This window comes from Scyliorhinus torazame, chromosome 12 (assembly GCF_047496885.1).
Source record: "Scyliorhinus torazame isolate Kashiwa2021f chromosome 12, sScyTor2.1, whole genome shotgun sequence".
In the NCBI taxonomy this organism is placed as follows: domain Eukaryota; kingdom Metazoa; phylum Chordata; class Chondrichthyes; order Carcharhiniformes; family Scyliorhinidae; genus Scyliorhinus; species Scyliorhinus torazame.
In genome coordinates, this window is record NC_092718.1 from 16,114,858 (window position 1) to 16,130,945 (window position 16,088).

The window sequence follows — 16,088 nt, forward strand, 5'->3', positions numbered from 1 at the left end:
TCATTTCTGTCTGTGATGCATTGTGCACAGAATGTCTGTCATATGTTTCTACATAACAACACTGGATTACTTGAAAGAAATTGATTGTATGTGAAGCACTTTGGGACATCCTGCAAGATATGATACAATGTTAAATGCATATTCATTCTTACATTACTACGACATTAGTTTTCAGCTCTTATGCTATTATTCTAATAATTCCCATTTTGCCCGCAGATTTAAAGTCATTTATGGCTCAGCAAAAAGCCATTCGGCCCATCGAGTCTCCGCATCCAGTCAGTTTCATTTCCCTCACTCTATCACTATAGCCTGAAAGTTTGTTTCCTTCATGTACCCATCCAATTTCCTTTTGAAATCCTTGATTGTCTCTGCTTCTACAACTCTCCTGGGCAGTTAGCTCCAGGTCATTATCATTTGCTACGTATCCTACCTTCAGGTCTTGCCCAAAGCTTTAAATCTGTGAGTCCTGGTTCTTGTACTGTCAGCCAATGAGAACAGTTTTTCCTTGTTTACTGACTGAAGAATGGCATCTATGAACAAAGAACAACAAAGAAAAGTACAGCACAGGAACAGGCCCTTCGGCCCTCCAAGCCTGTGCCGACCATGCTGCCCGTCTAAACTAAACTCTTCTACACTTCCGGGATCCGTATCCCTCTATTCCCATCCTATTCATGTATTTGTCAAGATGCCCCTTAAACGTCACTATCGTCCCTGCTTCCACCATCTCCTCCAGCAGCGAGTTCCAGGCACCCACTACCCTCTGTATAAAAAAACTTACCTCATCCATCTCCTCTAAACCTTGCCCCTCGCACCTTAAACCTATGCCCCCTAGTAATTGATCTCTCTACCCTGGGAAAAAGTCTCTGACTATCCACTCTGTCTATGCCCCTTATAATTTTGTAGACCTCTATCAGATCGCCCCTCAACCTCCTTCGTTCCAGTGAGAACAAACCAAGTTTATTCAATCGCTCCTCATAGCTTATGCCCTCCATACCAGGCAACATCCTGGTAAATCTCTTCTGCATCCTCTCTAAAGCCCTCACATCCTTCTGGTAGTGTGGTGACCAGAATTGAACACTATACTCCAAGTGTGGCCTAACTAAGGTTCTATACAGCTGCAACATGACTTGCCAATTCTTATACTCAATGCCCCGGCCAATGAAGGCAAGCATGCCGTATGCCTTCTTGACTACCTTCTCCACCTGTGTTGCCCCTTTCAGTGACCTGTGGACCTGTACACCTAGATCTCTCTCACTGTCAATACTCTTGAGGGTTCTACCATTCACTGTATATTCCCTACCTGCATTAGATCTTCCAAAATGCATTACCTCACATTTGTCCGGATTAAACTCCAGCTGCCATCTCTCTGACCAAGTCTCCAAACAATCTAAATTTTGCTATTTCCACTGACAGTCCTCATCGCTATCCGCAATTCCACCAAACTTTGCGTCATCTGCAAACTTACTATCAGACCAGTTACATTTTTCTCCAAATCATTTATATATACTACGAACAGCAAAGGTTCCAGCACTGATCCCTGCGGAACACCACTGGTCACAGCCCTCCAATTAGAAAAGCATCCTTCCATTGCTACTCTCTGCCTGCTATGACCTTGCCAATTATGTATCCATCTTGTCAGCTCACCCCTGATCCCGTGTGACTTCACCTTTTGTACCAGTCTGCCATGAGGGACCTTGTCAAAGGCCTTACTGAAGTCCATATAGACAACATCCACTGCCCTACCTGCATCATCATCTTTGTGACCTCCTCGAAAAACTCTATCAAGTTAGTGAGACAAGACCTCCTTCACAAAACCATGCTGCCTCTCGCTAATACGTCCATTTTCTTCCAAATAGGTGTAGATCCTGTCTCAAAGAATTCTCTCCAGTAATTTCCCTACCACTGACGTAAGGCTCACCTGCCTGTAGTTCCCTGGATTATCCTTGCTACCCTTCTTAAACAAAGGAACAACATTGGCTATTCTCCAGTCCTCCGGGACATCACCTGAAGACAGTGAGGATCCAAAGATTTCTGTCAAGGCCTCAGCAATTTCCTCTCTTGCCTCCTTCAGTATTCTGGGGTAGATCCCATCAGGCCCTGGGGACTTATCCACCTTAATATTTTTGAAGACGCCCAACACCTTGTCTTTTTGGATCTCAATGTGACACAGGCTATCTACACACTCTTCTCCAGACTCAACATCCACCAATTCTGTCTCTTTAGTGAATTGAAATGAAATGACATGAAATGAAATCAACATCCACCAATTCCGTCTCTTTAGTGAGTACTGATGCAAAGTATTCATTTTGTACCTCACCCATTTCCTCTGGCTCCACACATAGATTCCCTCCCCTGTCCTTCAGTGGGCCAACCCTTTCCCTTGCTACCCTCTTGCTTTTTATGTACGTGTAAAAAGCCTTGGGATTTTCCTCAACCCTATTTGCCAATGACTTTTCGTGACCCATTTTAGCCCCCCTGACTCCTTGCTTAAGTTCCTTCCTACTTTCCTTGTATTTCACACAGGCTTCGTCTGTTCCCAGCCTTCTAGTCCTGACAAATGCCTCCTTTTTCTTTTTGACGAGGCCTACAATATCTCTCGTTATCCAAGGATCGTGAAATTTGCCATATTTATCCTTCTACCTCACAGGAACATGCCGGTCCTGAATTCCTTTCAACTGACACTTGAAAGCCTCCCACATGTCAGATGTTGATTTACCCTCAAACATCCGCCCCCAATCTATGTTCTTCAGTTCCCGCCTAATATTGTTATAATTAGCCTTCCCCCAATTTAGCACATTCACCCTAGGACCACTCTTACCCTTGTCCACCAGCACTTTAAAACTTACTGAATTGTGGTCACTGTTCCCGAAATGCTCCCCTGTTGAAACTTCTACCACCTGGCCGGGCTCATTCCCCAATACCAGGTCCAGTACAGCCCCTTCCCTAGTTGGACTATCTACATATTATTTTAAGAAGCCCTCCTGGATGCTCCTTACAAACTCTGCCCCCTCCAAGCCCCTAGCACTGGGACTAAGTGAGTTCCAGTCAATATTGGGGAAGTTAAAGTCTCCCATCACAACCCTGTTGCTTTTACTCCTTTCCAAAATCTGTCTATCTATCTCTTCCTCTATCTCCCGTTGGCTGTTGGGGGGCCTGTAGTAAACCCCCAACATTGTCACTGCACCCTTCTTATTTCTGATCTCTGCCCATATAGCCTCGCTGCCCTCTGAGGTGTCCTCCCGCAGTACAGCACCCTAACCAGTAGCACAACTCCTCCACCCCTTTTACATCCCTCTCTATCCTGCCTGAAACATCAAAATCCTGGAATGTTTAGCTGCAAACCTGTCCTTCCCTCAACCAGGTCTCTGTAATGGCAACAACATCATAGTTCCAAGCTCTAAGTTCATCTGCCTTACCTTCTCTGTATTAAATTTCATCTGCTCCTTGTCTGCCCAGTTTACTTGCCTGCTCTAGTTTGCAGCATGTATGTTTTAAGAAGAGTTTGGCTTTTTTTAACAAAGTGTATATATAAATTCAATAACAAATGATTACTAATGATTTTTAATTAATGTCTCAAGTGTAGGGTCCATTGCTCAAGCTACACTCATGCTAACGGCTTTTATATTGCCCTTGATTTAATTGGGATTTAAGAGGATAAGTGTTCATTGGGCTGTTCCTCACGGCCAATAGCAGACTTATGGCTGGGAGAAGAGAGGCAGAGTTGGTGTTCTAAACATTCGGAACTGGCTAACAGATACCATTGTCCCAAGATCTGAATTTAAACAAAGCCAATATAAAGTAGGTGAGGTTTATGTTATTGTCGGAAACATTTCCTGAAGAAAGTCCAGAGTGATTCTACCTGAAGGGAGCTAGCAGGGCCCCGGAGTAGTCCTCGCAGCTCCGGCTGCCGATACGGGGCCCTGCGGTTTCAGTCGGGGGTCCACGCATGCGCACGGCAGCGGCCTGCATCGGCCGCCCCGCACGACTTGGCGGACCCCCACCACGGACCATCACCAAAAAAATAGGCCCCCCGAGATCGCGTGCGTCCACTGATCGGTGGCTCCCGATCAACAGTCTGGCCGTCTGTGAGGCCCCCCGGCGGTGAAGGATTCCCCCGACCAGTGCGGCTGCGGGCTGAGTCCGCAGCCGCCATGACGAGTTCCCGACGGGTGGGACCATGAGAGACCCACGCTATCGGGAACTCGGCCAGTTACAGTTGGAGAATTGCCGCGGGGGCCTCTGTCAATGGCCCCCTACCCGCACCGCGTAGACCGCGCTATTTGAGGCGATTCTCCGGGGACCGGAGAATCGCGGGAGCGGCGTCGCGCCAGATGTTGGCATCAACGCCCATTCTCCGCCCCCGCGCCGATCGCGATTTCGGCTCGGAGAATCCCGCCCTTGGCTGACTCATGTCAACTTCTCTGTTAAACTAAGCGTGCACTGTGGAAGCATGTAATGTACCAGTTATTTTCCTGAGTTTAATTAAACTGTGATCTGCCACTGAATTCTTATTAAATACTAGTGGGAATTTATTTTCTGTTTTGGTTCTCTTTTGGCATGTTCTTTATATGTTGGTTCTGTTGGGAAACTTCAAAATTGTAACCAATCTCCAACAACAAATAGTTAAAGCATGGTTTAGTACAATATTTTAACTTTCTCTTTTCTGCTTATTGTGCATATAATAAAAACGGTCCAGGTTCATTTGTTGAAAAGAAAACTTTCTGCCTGGAAAAATTAAAAATCAATAAACACTGGAGCCAAAATGTAGGCAATAAATTTTGTGATTGGTCACTTTCATACGCCTTTAACTGGTGCTGGCGACTCCATTTACCTGGCTGCTAGGGATCATAGCTGCTTGCCTTCAGTACTGAAGGAAAATTTAAATAACTCACCAAACAAAGAAAATCAATAAATGTATTGGTACACTACAAATACAACCATAGAAGTGGAAGTCTGTCAGCATTATGACCTCAGTCCTAGTGTTGGAGATGCCCCAGCAAGGGCGGCATGGTGGCGCAGTGGCTAGCACTGCTGCCTCATGCCGCCGAGGACCAGGTTCGATCCTGGCCCCGGTCACTGTCCCATGTGGAGTTTGCAAAATCCCCCCTGTCTGCACGGCTGTCACTTCCACAACCCAGAGATGTGCACGGTAGGTGGATTGGCCACGCTAAATTGCCCCTTAATTGGAAAAAAATAATTGGGCACTCTAAATTTATTTTTTAAAAAGATGTCCCAGCCTGTCCTTACGGCCCAATCACAAAGCCCAGTGCAATGTTAGATCGAAAAGATTGGGACTGTGATGTTTATTGTCAAATAGGCTTTTTATCCTCTGACTTTGCCTACCTCTGTTCTACCTCCCCCCAGTGCCCCCCCCCCCCCCAAATTTACTTTTCAGATTGGATTGTATTCTTCCAGCAGCTTCCTGTTGTATAAATGGGAGACAAAGCTCAGATGAGAGATCTACTTAATTTTCTCCCTTGTAATTACTGATCTCATTTTTCTGATAATTTGAAGTTGTAATTGGCTACGGCAATTACATGTATATTTACTAATCACATTTGAAGCTCTGATTGTATCTATTTGCTACCATTGATAATGAAGCACGCAAATTGCAGAGGTGCTTTTCATGTCGTTTTTTTCATCACATCAAAGATTTCTTTCAACCCCCCCCCCCACACACACACACCTTTTTCTTTCTTTTTTGCTGTAATGAATACACGCATGCATTTGACACAGTTATATAGTAGAGAAATTGTTTGGCTCCTACCAAATGCTGCACACATTGAGTTTTGCCTGAAGCATTGAAAGGTTGTATGTAATGATATATTGCTCATCCAAATGGCTGAAGCAGTCCAAAGCACTGTGAGATTAAAATAAGTCATCTCTTTGTTAATTTAAATAGGTGCATGTATCATACTTTGCAGGGTAGTTTTAACAGGGATGTCACGAAGAATGCAGCCAAAAGGTATTTTTAATGGAAAAATGAGAACAGATGAAAATGCAGTCACTTCCAGCTGCCTTTTATATTCTGCTGTTCTTCAGCAATTGCAAATTTGATGAGACAGCCATTAAACTCCCGCGGATCTTAATTTTAAGAATTTTCTGTGCATAATTCTGCAGGATTTAACTCTTTTTTTTTGAAATTGCATCGGAGGGTTTTTTGTTATTCACTGGATGGTGCAATCAGTTTGCTGCCTTTAAATTGGCTGTGCAATTACTGTTTGCTTATAATTAGAATGGTACATCTTTTTATAGTTTTATTAGGACTTCTGCAGTTTGTAAACCAGCAAGTGATTATTTTTGGAACATGTCAAATATTTTTCTGAATAGCTTCTTTGTAAATTAATGATTGTGACTGGTTCTAGTGAACTGTTCAAGTTTAAAGTTCTGTAAATACAAGTTTTAAAATAACCTTTTTCAAGCAAATGCTTGTGATTCATGATATTATGACTGTCAATCAACTGTGTTTTCATTTTTTGTGATGTCAATTCCACTTGCACAAAATTAAAGAAAATGCTTGTAGGTTTAGATCGCAAAATCATTGAATCAGTGGTACAGTATTTACATTGAAGTCTGGCAATTACTTTCTTGAAATGAGAATTGATTGTTTTATATTAACAATATAGATGACCAAATTCCAACTAAAGGCATTTAAGTTAAAAATTCGATCAATATCCTTCTCTAAAATGTTCAGGTTCGGAGTCAAAGAAGCTGCGTGGAGTTACTCAATTCATCTGGAAAATTCTATGTAATTAAAATAATCATGTTTTTTTTGTTTGATCTCTCTCTCTCTCTCCCTCCTCCCCCTCCTCCTCCTCCATCTCTCATTGACTTTCTCTCATATTCTTTGTCTTACTCCTTCCCAGGATCCACCAGTCCTTCCGGTTGGGGTGTTTTCTGAGCCATTTGTACATTTCATCACTCAGTGGTAAGCTCAGTTTGCAAACATGCCATCTCCTCAGTGTAAATGATACATTCCATTAGCTCTCAGACTCCAGGAGACCTTATGGCTCTCCTCCGTCTTTCCATAGACAGGGAGGGACTATGGGCCGTGAACAGATGGATAGCGAAGAAGGAAAAGAATACTGTTGCCTAATTTCTGTGAATGTTAGTTACATGGAAGGTCATACAACACGGTAACATGGAGCAGCTTTTGAAATTATCAGATGTCACATAAAAGTTTTAAAAAGGGGAAGGAGGGGTAACTGGTGTGAAATGTTCACAGATGTCAAGCTGAAACCTAAATGATAGTGGGTAATAGCTTTGTTTTCCCTGGAGAAGCAGCTACTTTGGAATCATAGATTAGGACCGTTACCAAACAAGTCTTTAGACAGCTTGAATTGCTTGCTAATGGGTGCATTATTCCAGAGGTGCATATGTTTGTTTATGGAGACAGCAAATTGTCCTCTGCGATAGTTAATGGTTTATAACTATGCTTCTTGTTTAGTACTCGAGTCTGTTAATTTTTCGAGTGTCATCCTTTATTAGCATAAGATGTTATGGGAATACATTGCCTCAAATGACAGTTGCACTTCATAGAAAACAATCTGTATATTATAAAACATTAAAATATGTTTTGATGCAAAAAGAAATAAACTTTTTATTGAATTATTTTTAAAGAGTGTACAATTTTGCTGAAAGGTTTGGTTTGTAATTTATTTTTTTAATCATTCACAGCTATTCTCTGCTAAGTGACTGATGGTATCATCCCTTTCCCATCTCAGATTTTAAAAAAATTAAACAAGTACAGTATTGAAAAAACAACTCAGATAGTTTATTCTTTTACATGCCCCAGCCCCCTCGTAAAGTGCAAGTACATGAAATAAATGTAATTAAAGCAGATGGTAGTAATAGTGATATCACAGCTGTCATCTTTTGTGTGTGTCTATCTCCCAAAAAAGGTATCATTTAAGGAAATGCTATTTTTTAAAACATGCAAATTATTTGTAATTTAGTTTTATGAAAACGTTTTGACTCTAATGATTAGAAAAAATGTGAACAGTTTTCATAGTCGAATTTGGAAGAGTTTGGTAGTACAACTTGAGGGAATTTGAGAATTCTAAAGATGGAATTGCATTTTCCTTAATTCTCCTAGGATTGGTATGGCATTTTTCCATTCTGCCCAGATATTATGCAGCACAGTATTGAAGGTGTGATTTACTTACTAGAGCATTTTAAGTGTAGGCAAGGTTCACATTTGTCTACTTTGTTCCTATCTGGCACTGTTATTTTAGTTGCATTTTTGTGGAACATCTTTAAACATTTTTTAAAGCTTCCTCTCCAAGACTGTGGATAAATGCCCCCTTAAGTATGCTACCAAGCCACACAAATCCGAGGTCTCAGATCTGATCTTACTGTGGTGCTCTCTGCAGAGACAACAGTATGGGCATGGAAGTTGGTTCCTTTGTTCCCAAGCTGAGAAGGGGGGGGGGATTTTGCTTGGATTCCCACTGCTAATTGCCAGTTACCTCCAGTGTAAAATGTGTACATGTTTAAATATCAGATGACGATGGGATCGCGCTTGTCTCCCCATTATCAATTAGCGCACCAGCACTTGCTGGTTCAGGCTTGCATGTGAAGTATCGATATTTCCAGAATGCAGCTGGTATCTGCAGAACCACTGACCATCTTAAAGAGAGCAACATTGAGGAAAGAAAATAGACAACGCATACCACTAAAACCTTCAAACCAGAACTCTAATGTAGTCAGTAACTGAAGACTGATTCCCAACTGTCATTAGGACTACTCTGCAGAAATTTGCTCTCCTAGTTCAATATGGAGGAAGATCTCTTTTTATGGATTTATCTTTTTCTTGAATGTTGGTGCATTGTGCTGCTGAGGGTGGGATATAGGACTGTACCTGTGATTATTCTCGTAAATTTATGAAGTTGGGGGAGGGGTAGAACTAAGCAAACAAGATCAGCAATTGCTATTTGGAACCTCCTGTTGAGGAGCTGAAACGCAGCACTGACAAATAAGGAGTCTTCACTTTTTAAAAATAAATTTAGAGTACCTAATTTGTTTTTCCCAATTAAGGGGCCATGTAGCATGGCCAATCCACTTGCTCTGCACACCTTCGGGTTGTGAGGATGAGACCCACGTAGACACGGGGAGAATGTACAAACTCCACGCGGACAGTGACCCGGGCCGGGATCGAACCCAGCTCCTCGGCACCGTGAAGCAGCAGTGCTAATCACTGCGCCACCGTGCTGCCCGAGTCTGTCCACTTAGCCAAAATATCCTTACACCATATAGACATGGCATTCCTTTCCTCCTCTCCCCAGCTCTAGCTTCCCCACTCCCTTTTTTGCCGGGACTTCACCACAGTCATTTCAGCCATCATTTAGCAGACAATGCACAGCTTGTATGACCGCAGACTCATCCCAAACTTATTTATTTTCATGATTGAGGTAACATTTTAATCTCTGCCATGTGGGAACATCTTTAAATTCAATGCTTCATTGTACTAATTGTCCCCATCCTTAAACTTTTGATTTTAACTTCAAAATTTCACCTCCTTTACAATTTTCACTGAAATTGCTGGCATAGCTCTTGTAGTGCGAACAGCTTTTCAGTGCATCACCCATCCTTAATGTGTGAGCCTTTGGATATAGCGTACTTCTGTGAAGGGCATGGCAAAATGCAAGTCTGCACATACCCTCACTCACACTCGTGCTCACACTCTCACACATACCTTCTTTTTCCAGAGTTGGTGAATGGGCGGCACAGTGATTAGTACTGTTGCTTCACAGCGCCAGGGTCCCAGGTTCGATTCCCACTTGGTCACTGTCTGCGGAGTCTTCACGTTCTCCCCGTATCTGCGTTGGTTTCCTCCAGGAGCTCCAGTTTCTTCCCTCAAGTCCCAAAGGAGTGCTTGTTAGGTAAATTGGACATTCAAATTGTGCTGTTAGGTAATTTGGACGTTCTGAATTCTCCGTCAGTGTACCCGAACAGGCACCGTAGTGTAGCGACTAGGGGATTTTCACAGTAACTTCATTGCAGTCTTAATGTAAGGCTACTTGTGACACTAATAAAAAGATTATGATATCAATCAGTAGTGATTTCTGAATGGATATTTACCTGCTTCCAAGCGTAGGGCCACAGAAGCCAATTGTAGCATTCCCTAGTGCTAATTCAGCTCGGGTCAGCTAACTTAGCACAAGCAAGGGATCTAAATAGGGCTTCCAGCAGGTGCTCGTGCTATTGCCATTTAAAATAATCTAAGATTTTTTTTTCAAAAGTCAATTTTCCTAACTTTCAGATTAGGCAAGTCTGGATGTGGTCTTTTCTGTGGTAGCCATCATTCACGCGCTTTTTAAAAATTCATGCATTGTTGGCTAATGTGAGCAATGCTTTCCTTGTTTAGTCTAGAAAATAATTTAAAACGACAGTGTAACAAAAGTAGAAGGCCTAGAAATTCAGTTCCATTTTTGGCACCTCATCCACAGAGTGCTAACTCCAAAATGGTGAGGTCTAAGGAGACTGGACTTTTCAGCCTCAAAGCTCATTGTTATGTATTGTAGCTGGTTCAGTAGTAGCCACCTGCACAGATTTACGTACCAAGGTTCAGATAAGTGATTGGGTAAGATCACTGAATCTTGGAAGAGAAATAACTGGACTTTGAAGTGTCATTGGAGAGTTGTCAGGGGTCGAGAAAGGAGATTGCCGGGGTTTGTAGGAGGAATAGCTGGCCGATGGAGTACCAATTTGCCATGGTCTGAAGAACGAATAAAATGTGATGATAGGGCTGTCTGCGATTGGGGAAGAAGAAGATGATCATGGGAGTCTGCAGGATTGGAGGGGCAAGAGTGTTGTAGGTGGATCTTGTAGATGGGGTTGGGAGGTTCCGGAGAATTGAATCAAGAGTGAGGTTTAACTCATTTTAACTCCATGCTGCTTGGCTTTGGTTTTACTGGAGGCAATGAGCACTGGTGTTGGGTATCTCAGACTCAAGTCTAAGTTATGAGGTGTGGGGAGGGCAGAAACGGATGTTAGGCCCCCTATTTGTATACGTTAATGGACAACACATGCTTTTGACATGGGTATAGGGCCCCTCTTGATTGACTTTCACCAAAATGACATCTGGCATGACTCGCACTAGAATTGTGCGCACACAGTGTGGATGCCATTTTGGACACACAACTGCACCAAATGCCAGTTGTTAAGGAACCAAAGTTTTGAAAATACAGGATCACTTTTGTTTTTAATTGGCATGCATCCAGCATCTTTGTAGTTCAATGATCTCTTATTTGCCTGTAAAACTATGATCATATTTCAGAATTCAGAAAGTTTGTGAAATAATTACTGTGTTTACTCACTACAGCATGAGAAAGTTGTCAACAGAAAGGCCTGCACCGGAAGAGCTCATGGTAAGTCATCATTTTCATTGAAATTATTTGATTTTCAGAAAGAATTCACAAATTTTAGCCAGACCTAAAAGAACTTGATGCTGTCCTGGCAACATATCACAATATTTGTGATTTTAAACCTCAATAGATAGATCATCGAAGAGTTTTATCCAATTTCTTGTCTTTTACATGTATTTTATTTGAAAGGTCTATTCACTTTTGTGCCTTTTTTTGGTAAGAAATCTGAAAAATTCGCTGTTAACTTGCACCCAACTGAGCCTGGCTGAACCCACTTAATTTGATACCTCTAGCCGGAGCCAAAAGACCAAAGGGTTTCATCCCATTTGTCTTCGCTGGGTTCGGATAGAGGACCACTCGGGGTAAAGGACAAGATGTAAACTGTGAATAAAGCATACAATAAAAACTGCAACGAACACCACCAGCTGGTCTACTCAGCGGGTCTGGCAGGATCTATGGAGAGAGAAATAGAGCTAACATTTCAAGAACCATAGACTAGAATTCCTACAGTGTGGGAGGAAGCCATTCAGCCCTTCAAGTTTTCACCGACCCTCTGAAAGAGCACCCAACTTGGGCCCACTCACCTGCCCTAGCCCCGTAAACCCATAACCCCACCTAACCTGCACATCTTTGGACACTAAGGGATGATTTAGCATGGCCAATCCACCTAACCTGCACATCATTAGACTGTAGGAGGAAACAGGAGCACCCGGAGGAAACCCACGCAGACACGGGGAGAAAGTACAAACTCCACACAGACAGTCACCCAAGGCCGGAATTGAACCCGGGTCCCTGGCATTGTGCTAACCATTGTGCTACCCTGCCACCCGTTCTGCATCATATTCAATTCAAAACGTTAATTCTGTTACTCTCTCCACAGATACTGCCAGACCTGCTGAATATTTCCAACATTTGTTTTTATTTCAGAATTTCAGCATCCACAGTATTATTTTTATTGTACCACCAACTGGTCATTCATTTCATTTTGTGTGACTGGCAGTTACGTTTACCGACACACTACTCAATGTACTTCAAAAGTAATTCATTGGTCACAATAATGTTATTTATTTTGCAAGAAAAAAGTCTCAATTAATTTAAAGCAATTTTCTGGAGGGGAGCCGCCCCATACTCTTCTGAGTGTGTTATTTGCTGGTTGCAAATTATGTTTTGACATCTGAAGCTCACATACATTCAGGTGGGAGTAGATATTCTGGTTAGTCAGACATTTAAAGGAATGTTACATTGCACATGGGACACACCAATTAGTCTAGTCATTAGACTTGCCTTTTTACAGCAAATAATTAGTACAGTTGTACTGTTGACAGCCTGGCCTGATATGTTTAATTATGTTTCCACATGCCATTCAGGAGCTAATTTTCATTTCTACGTGTTGACAAAGTAAGCAGTCATCTTAATAGTTTCCAGGAGACTGAAATGATCCTTATGCCCAACAAGTCCAACCCTTTTTGATGGATAATTTCTACTTTTCTTCTTCCAGTTTTTTGCGTGAAAATGTATGCCTTAGTTGCCTTGCTCCGAACATAATTTCAGCCTCTCATCCTTCTGTATTTGAATTCATATCTTTCGCTCTTAGAAGTTTCTGATGTTTGGTTAGGTTGTGGGCGGGATTCTCCAGTCATGCCTGCCCGGCGGCCAGAAATTCCCACCCAAAGTCAACGGACCTTTTACATGGTCCGCGCTCCGCCCGTGGCGGTCTTGCAGCGGGCAGGACAGAAGAAGCCAGCTCTGTATTTACCCATTTGGTTGTCAATTGACTTAGAAGTGCCAGTCCTTGAGGCATTTGGCTTATTGCAGACTGGGGACGATAGGCATCTGACCTCCAAAAGACTTGTGACTGAGCAGATCCTATAGCTGCTTAAAATTGTCCTCTTATCACTGTGCGTTTATAAACTCTACATTTTGATTGAGTCCCAACATGATACAAGCCCAACGCATAGGTAGGTTTCTTGTTCAGACTAACTCTGGGCAGTAAATTATAATCAGTGGTATGTATCTGTTTTTGTTTTAGCTCATGAGCAAAATACATGATCAGAATGCTTTGCTTCTCAGAATTACCTGTTGTGGGGTTAGAGTTTAGAATCCACTATAGATGAAGAGGTATAGAACCACGTACTCAGTTTTATTAATGACATGGAGTATCTTGCAGCATTTGACATTGACTTTTGTTTAATATCATTTATGATTACCATAATTATTTTTAATCAGGATTAAACAGAAAAACTGTGTTCAGTTCCTATCGTGGATTTGAATGCTGTGTCAGTTTCTTCTTCAATTGGTCTTCGTACGGTTTCAGCTGAAGAGGTGAGGTGACAGAGGTGAAGGCAGGCAAGCCAGAATAGCATATGATAATAATGAAATTGTCATTTTTTTCTAACAAGAGACCACAGAACAATTTGCATTTACAGAGCACCTTATTACATCTTCAGAATCGTTTCAAAGTGCTTCATATGCAGGAAAGAATTTCGAATCCGGTTTGTTATCAGCGCCCTTTTTGACCTTCAATGTGATGATCCTCCTTTATTGTGTGGGTAAGCTTTCAGGAAGGGAGTTATAAATCAGGTAAAGTAGCCCTTAAAAAGCCGCTTATGCCAGTTGGTGGGTAAATGGTTACATATGGGAATGCAAATGTTGGCAGCCTTTACAAATGATGCTAATATTTTAATGAAAACAAAAGGACTGGAAATACTCAGCAGATCTGGAAGTATCTGTGTATCTGAGAGTGAGGATAAATGGGTCTTTCTGATTGGCAAGCTGTAACTAATGGGGTGCCACAGGGTTCGGTCCTCGGGCCCCAACTATTTATAATCTATATCAATGACTTGGATGCAGGGATAGAATGTACTACAGGCAAATTTGCAGGCAACATTAAAATAAGTGGGAAAGCAAGTTGCAATGAGGAAATAAGAAATTTACAAATGGATATGGATAGGTTAGGCAAGTGGGCCAAAATTCAGCAGATGGAATTTAATATGGATATGTGTGAGGTTATCCGTTTTGCCCGGAGGAATAAAAAAGCAACCTATTATCTAATTGGAGGGAAACTTCACAATGTTTCGGCGCAGCGGGATCTGGGTTTCCTCGTGCATGAATCACAGAAAGTTAGTATGCAGATTCAGCAGGTAATAAGGAAGGTAAATGGAATTTTCGCTTAATTACTAATGAAGTATAGTTTTAAAGTAGGGATGTGCTGTTGCAACTATATAGGGCATTGGTGAGTATGCAGCTGGAGCACTGCACACAGTTTTGGTCCCCCTACTTGAGGAAGGATGTAAATGCATTAGAGGCAGCTGAGAGAAGCTTCACTAGATTGATTCCAGCACTGGTCTTAAGAAGAGACATTGAGCAGTTTAGGGCTATACTCGGTGGATAGGCGATCTAAACAAGCTATATAAGATACTAAAGGGGATTGACAGGGTAGACGTGGAGCGAATGTTTCTCTTTGTCGGACATTCTAGAGCGTGTGAGACCATAGTTTTAGGTTAAGGGGTGGAAGATTTAAAACAAATGAGGAGGAATTACTTCACTCAACAGGAATCTGTGAAATTCTCTAACCTAGAATGCAGTGGTCGCCAAACAAATTTAAGGAGGCGATAGATATGTCTTTAATTAGTAGAGGGATGAAGGTTATGGGGAGCAGGCAGGAAGACTGAACTGAGGCCAAGATGAGATCAACCATGATCGTATTGAATGGCAGAGGAGGCTCGAGGGACTGTATTGCCTACCCCTGTCCCTAATTATTATGTTACCTTGCATCAGATCTCTCAGCATTTTCTGTTCTTGTTGCAGATTTCCAGCATCCACAGTATTTTGATTGTGTACTGATATTTTAATGTACACTTCAGCTTTTTCAGAATTGGTCGGGTCAGTAAAATGGCTGTCTCTCACAATAATTGTGAACGCAAGAAGCTGAGGCTGCCCACACAATGGATTACACAGCACTCCAGCTCCGTTCTTGATAACTGATGGAATATAGGTGTCAGAAATGAGCTGGTAGCAGTAGTCCTCCTTGCCACTCCAAGGAGCTGTCCCCATAGACAACATTGCAGCATATTTGAAAGTTCGTGGAGGAATCAGAATTGAGGATGAAGCTGACTGTCCCTGCCACTGGTAATTCATGTTGGCTGGATTTGTACTTTTAGCAGATCAGATAGCATTGCATCTGGCTGCCTGCTGCCCCAGGGTTCATGTAGCTAATTCTACAGGTCAGTGCCAAGATGTTGTGCCTCGATAAATGTGGGTGGAGGGTAATGGCAGATGAGTGAAGTCTGTGTCTGAGGCAGCTTCTCCTCCATTGCTCCCTCTCTTCCTCTAGAATGTTGCCTGGCTGTGTCTTTTTTCCTTCTGAAATATTGCACGTAACGCCTTTTGAAAAGCTTGTGATCAGAGTACCACTTGTGATTATTGGTTGTTTTTGTTCTGTTTATGCTTGGTTTATTTGTTCCTGGCAAGAGTCCCGTAGACTTTGTTTATTGTAATATGCCAGTGGGAGCAACTGCAATACAAATAAGCCATCTGATATTTGGTTTTTTTCTGAACTCGGGTCAAAACGATCAGCTGCAAGCAAATCCATGCTGCCTCGAGTCAAAAATAAGGCAATATGGTTGTAATCAGAAAATTGTGTTCAATCAGCAGAATAATTTCAATAGTAAAAAAAATGTAAACAATTTTCAATAAAAGTGATTTGAAAGGGACAGGTATGAT

General features: G+C 42.1%; 1 protein-coding gene across 18 annotated transcripts in view; it reads left to right on the plus strand.

Moving 5' to 3' along the window:
* The window catches only part of map2k5 (mitogen-activated protein kinase kinase 5), a 426,928-nt gene that overhangs the window by 373,210 nt on the left and 37,630 nt on the right, over window positions 1-16,088 (plus strand). For 12 of the 18 annotated variants that reach the window (XM_072470464.1, XM_072470466.1, XM_072470456.1 and 9 more), the window contains 2 exons: window positions 6,867-6,928; window positions 11,324-11,369. In XM_072470464.1, coding sequence (XP_072326565.1) covers window positions 6,867-6,928; window positions 11,324-11,328 — 67 coding nt within the window. In that variant the 3' untranslated portion in view covers window positions 11,329-11,369. Of the gene's footprint in view, window positions 1-6,866; window positions 6,929-11,323; window positions 11,370-13,592; window positions 13,689-16,088 lie in introns of those variants that run through there. The other 6 variants (XM_072470457.1, XM_072470459.1, XM_072470462.1 and 3 more) reach the window with 3 other exon arrangements.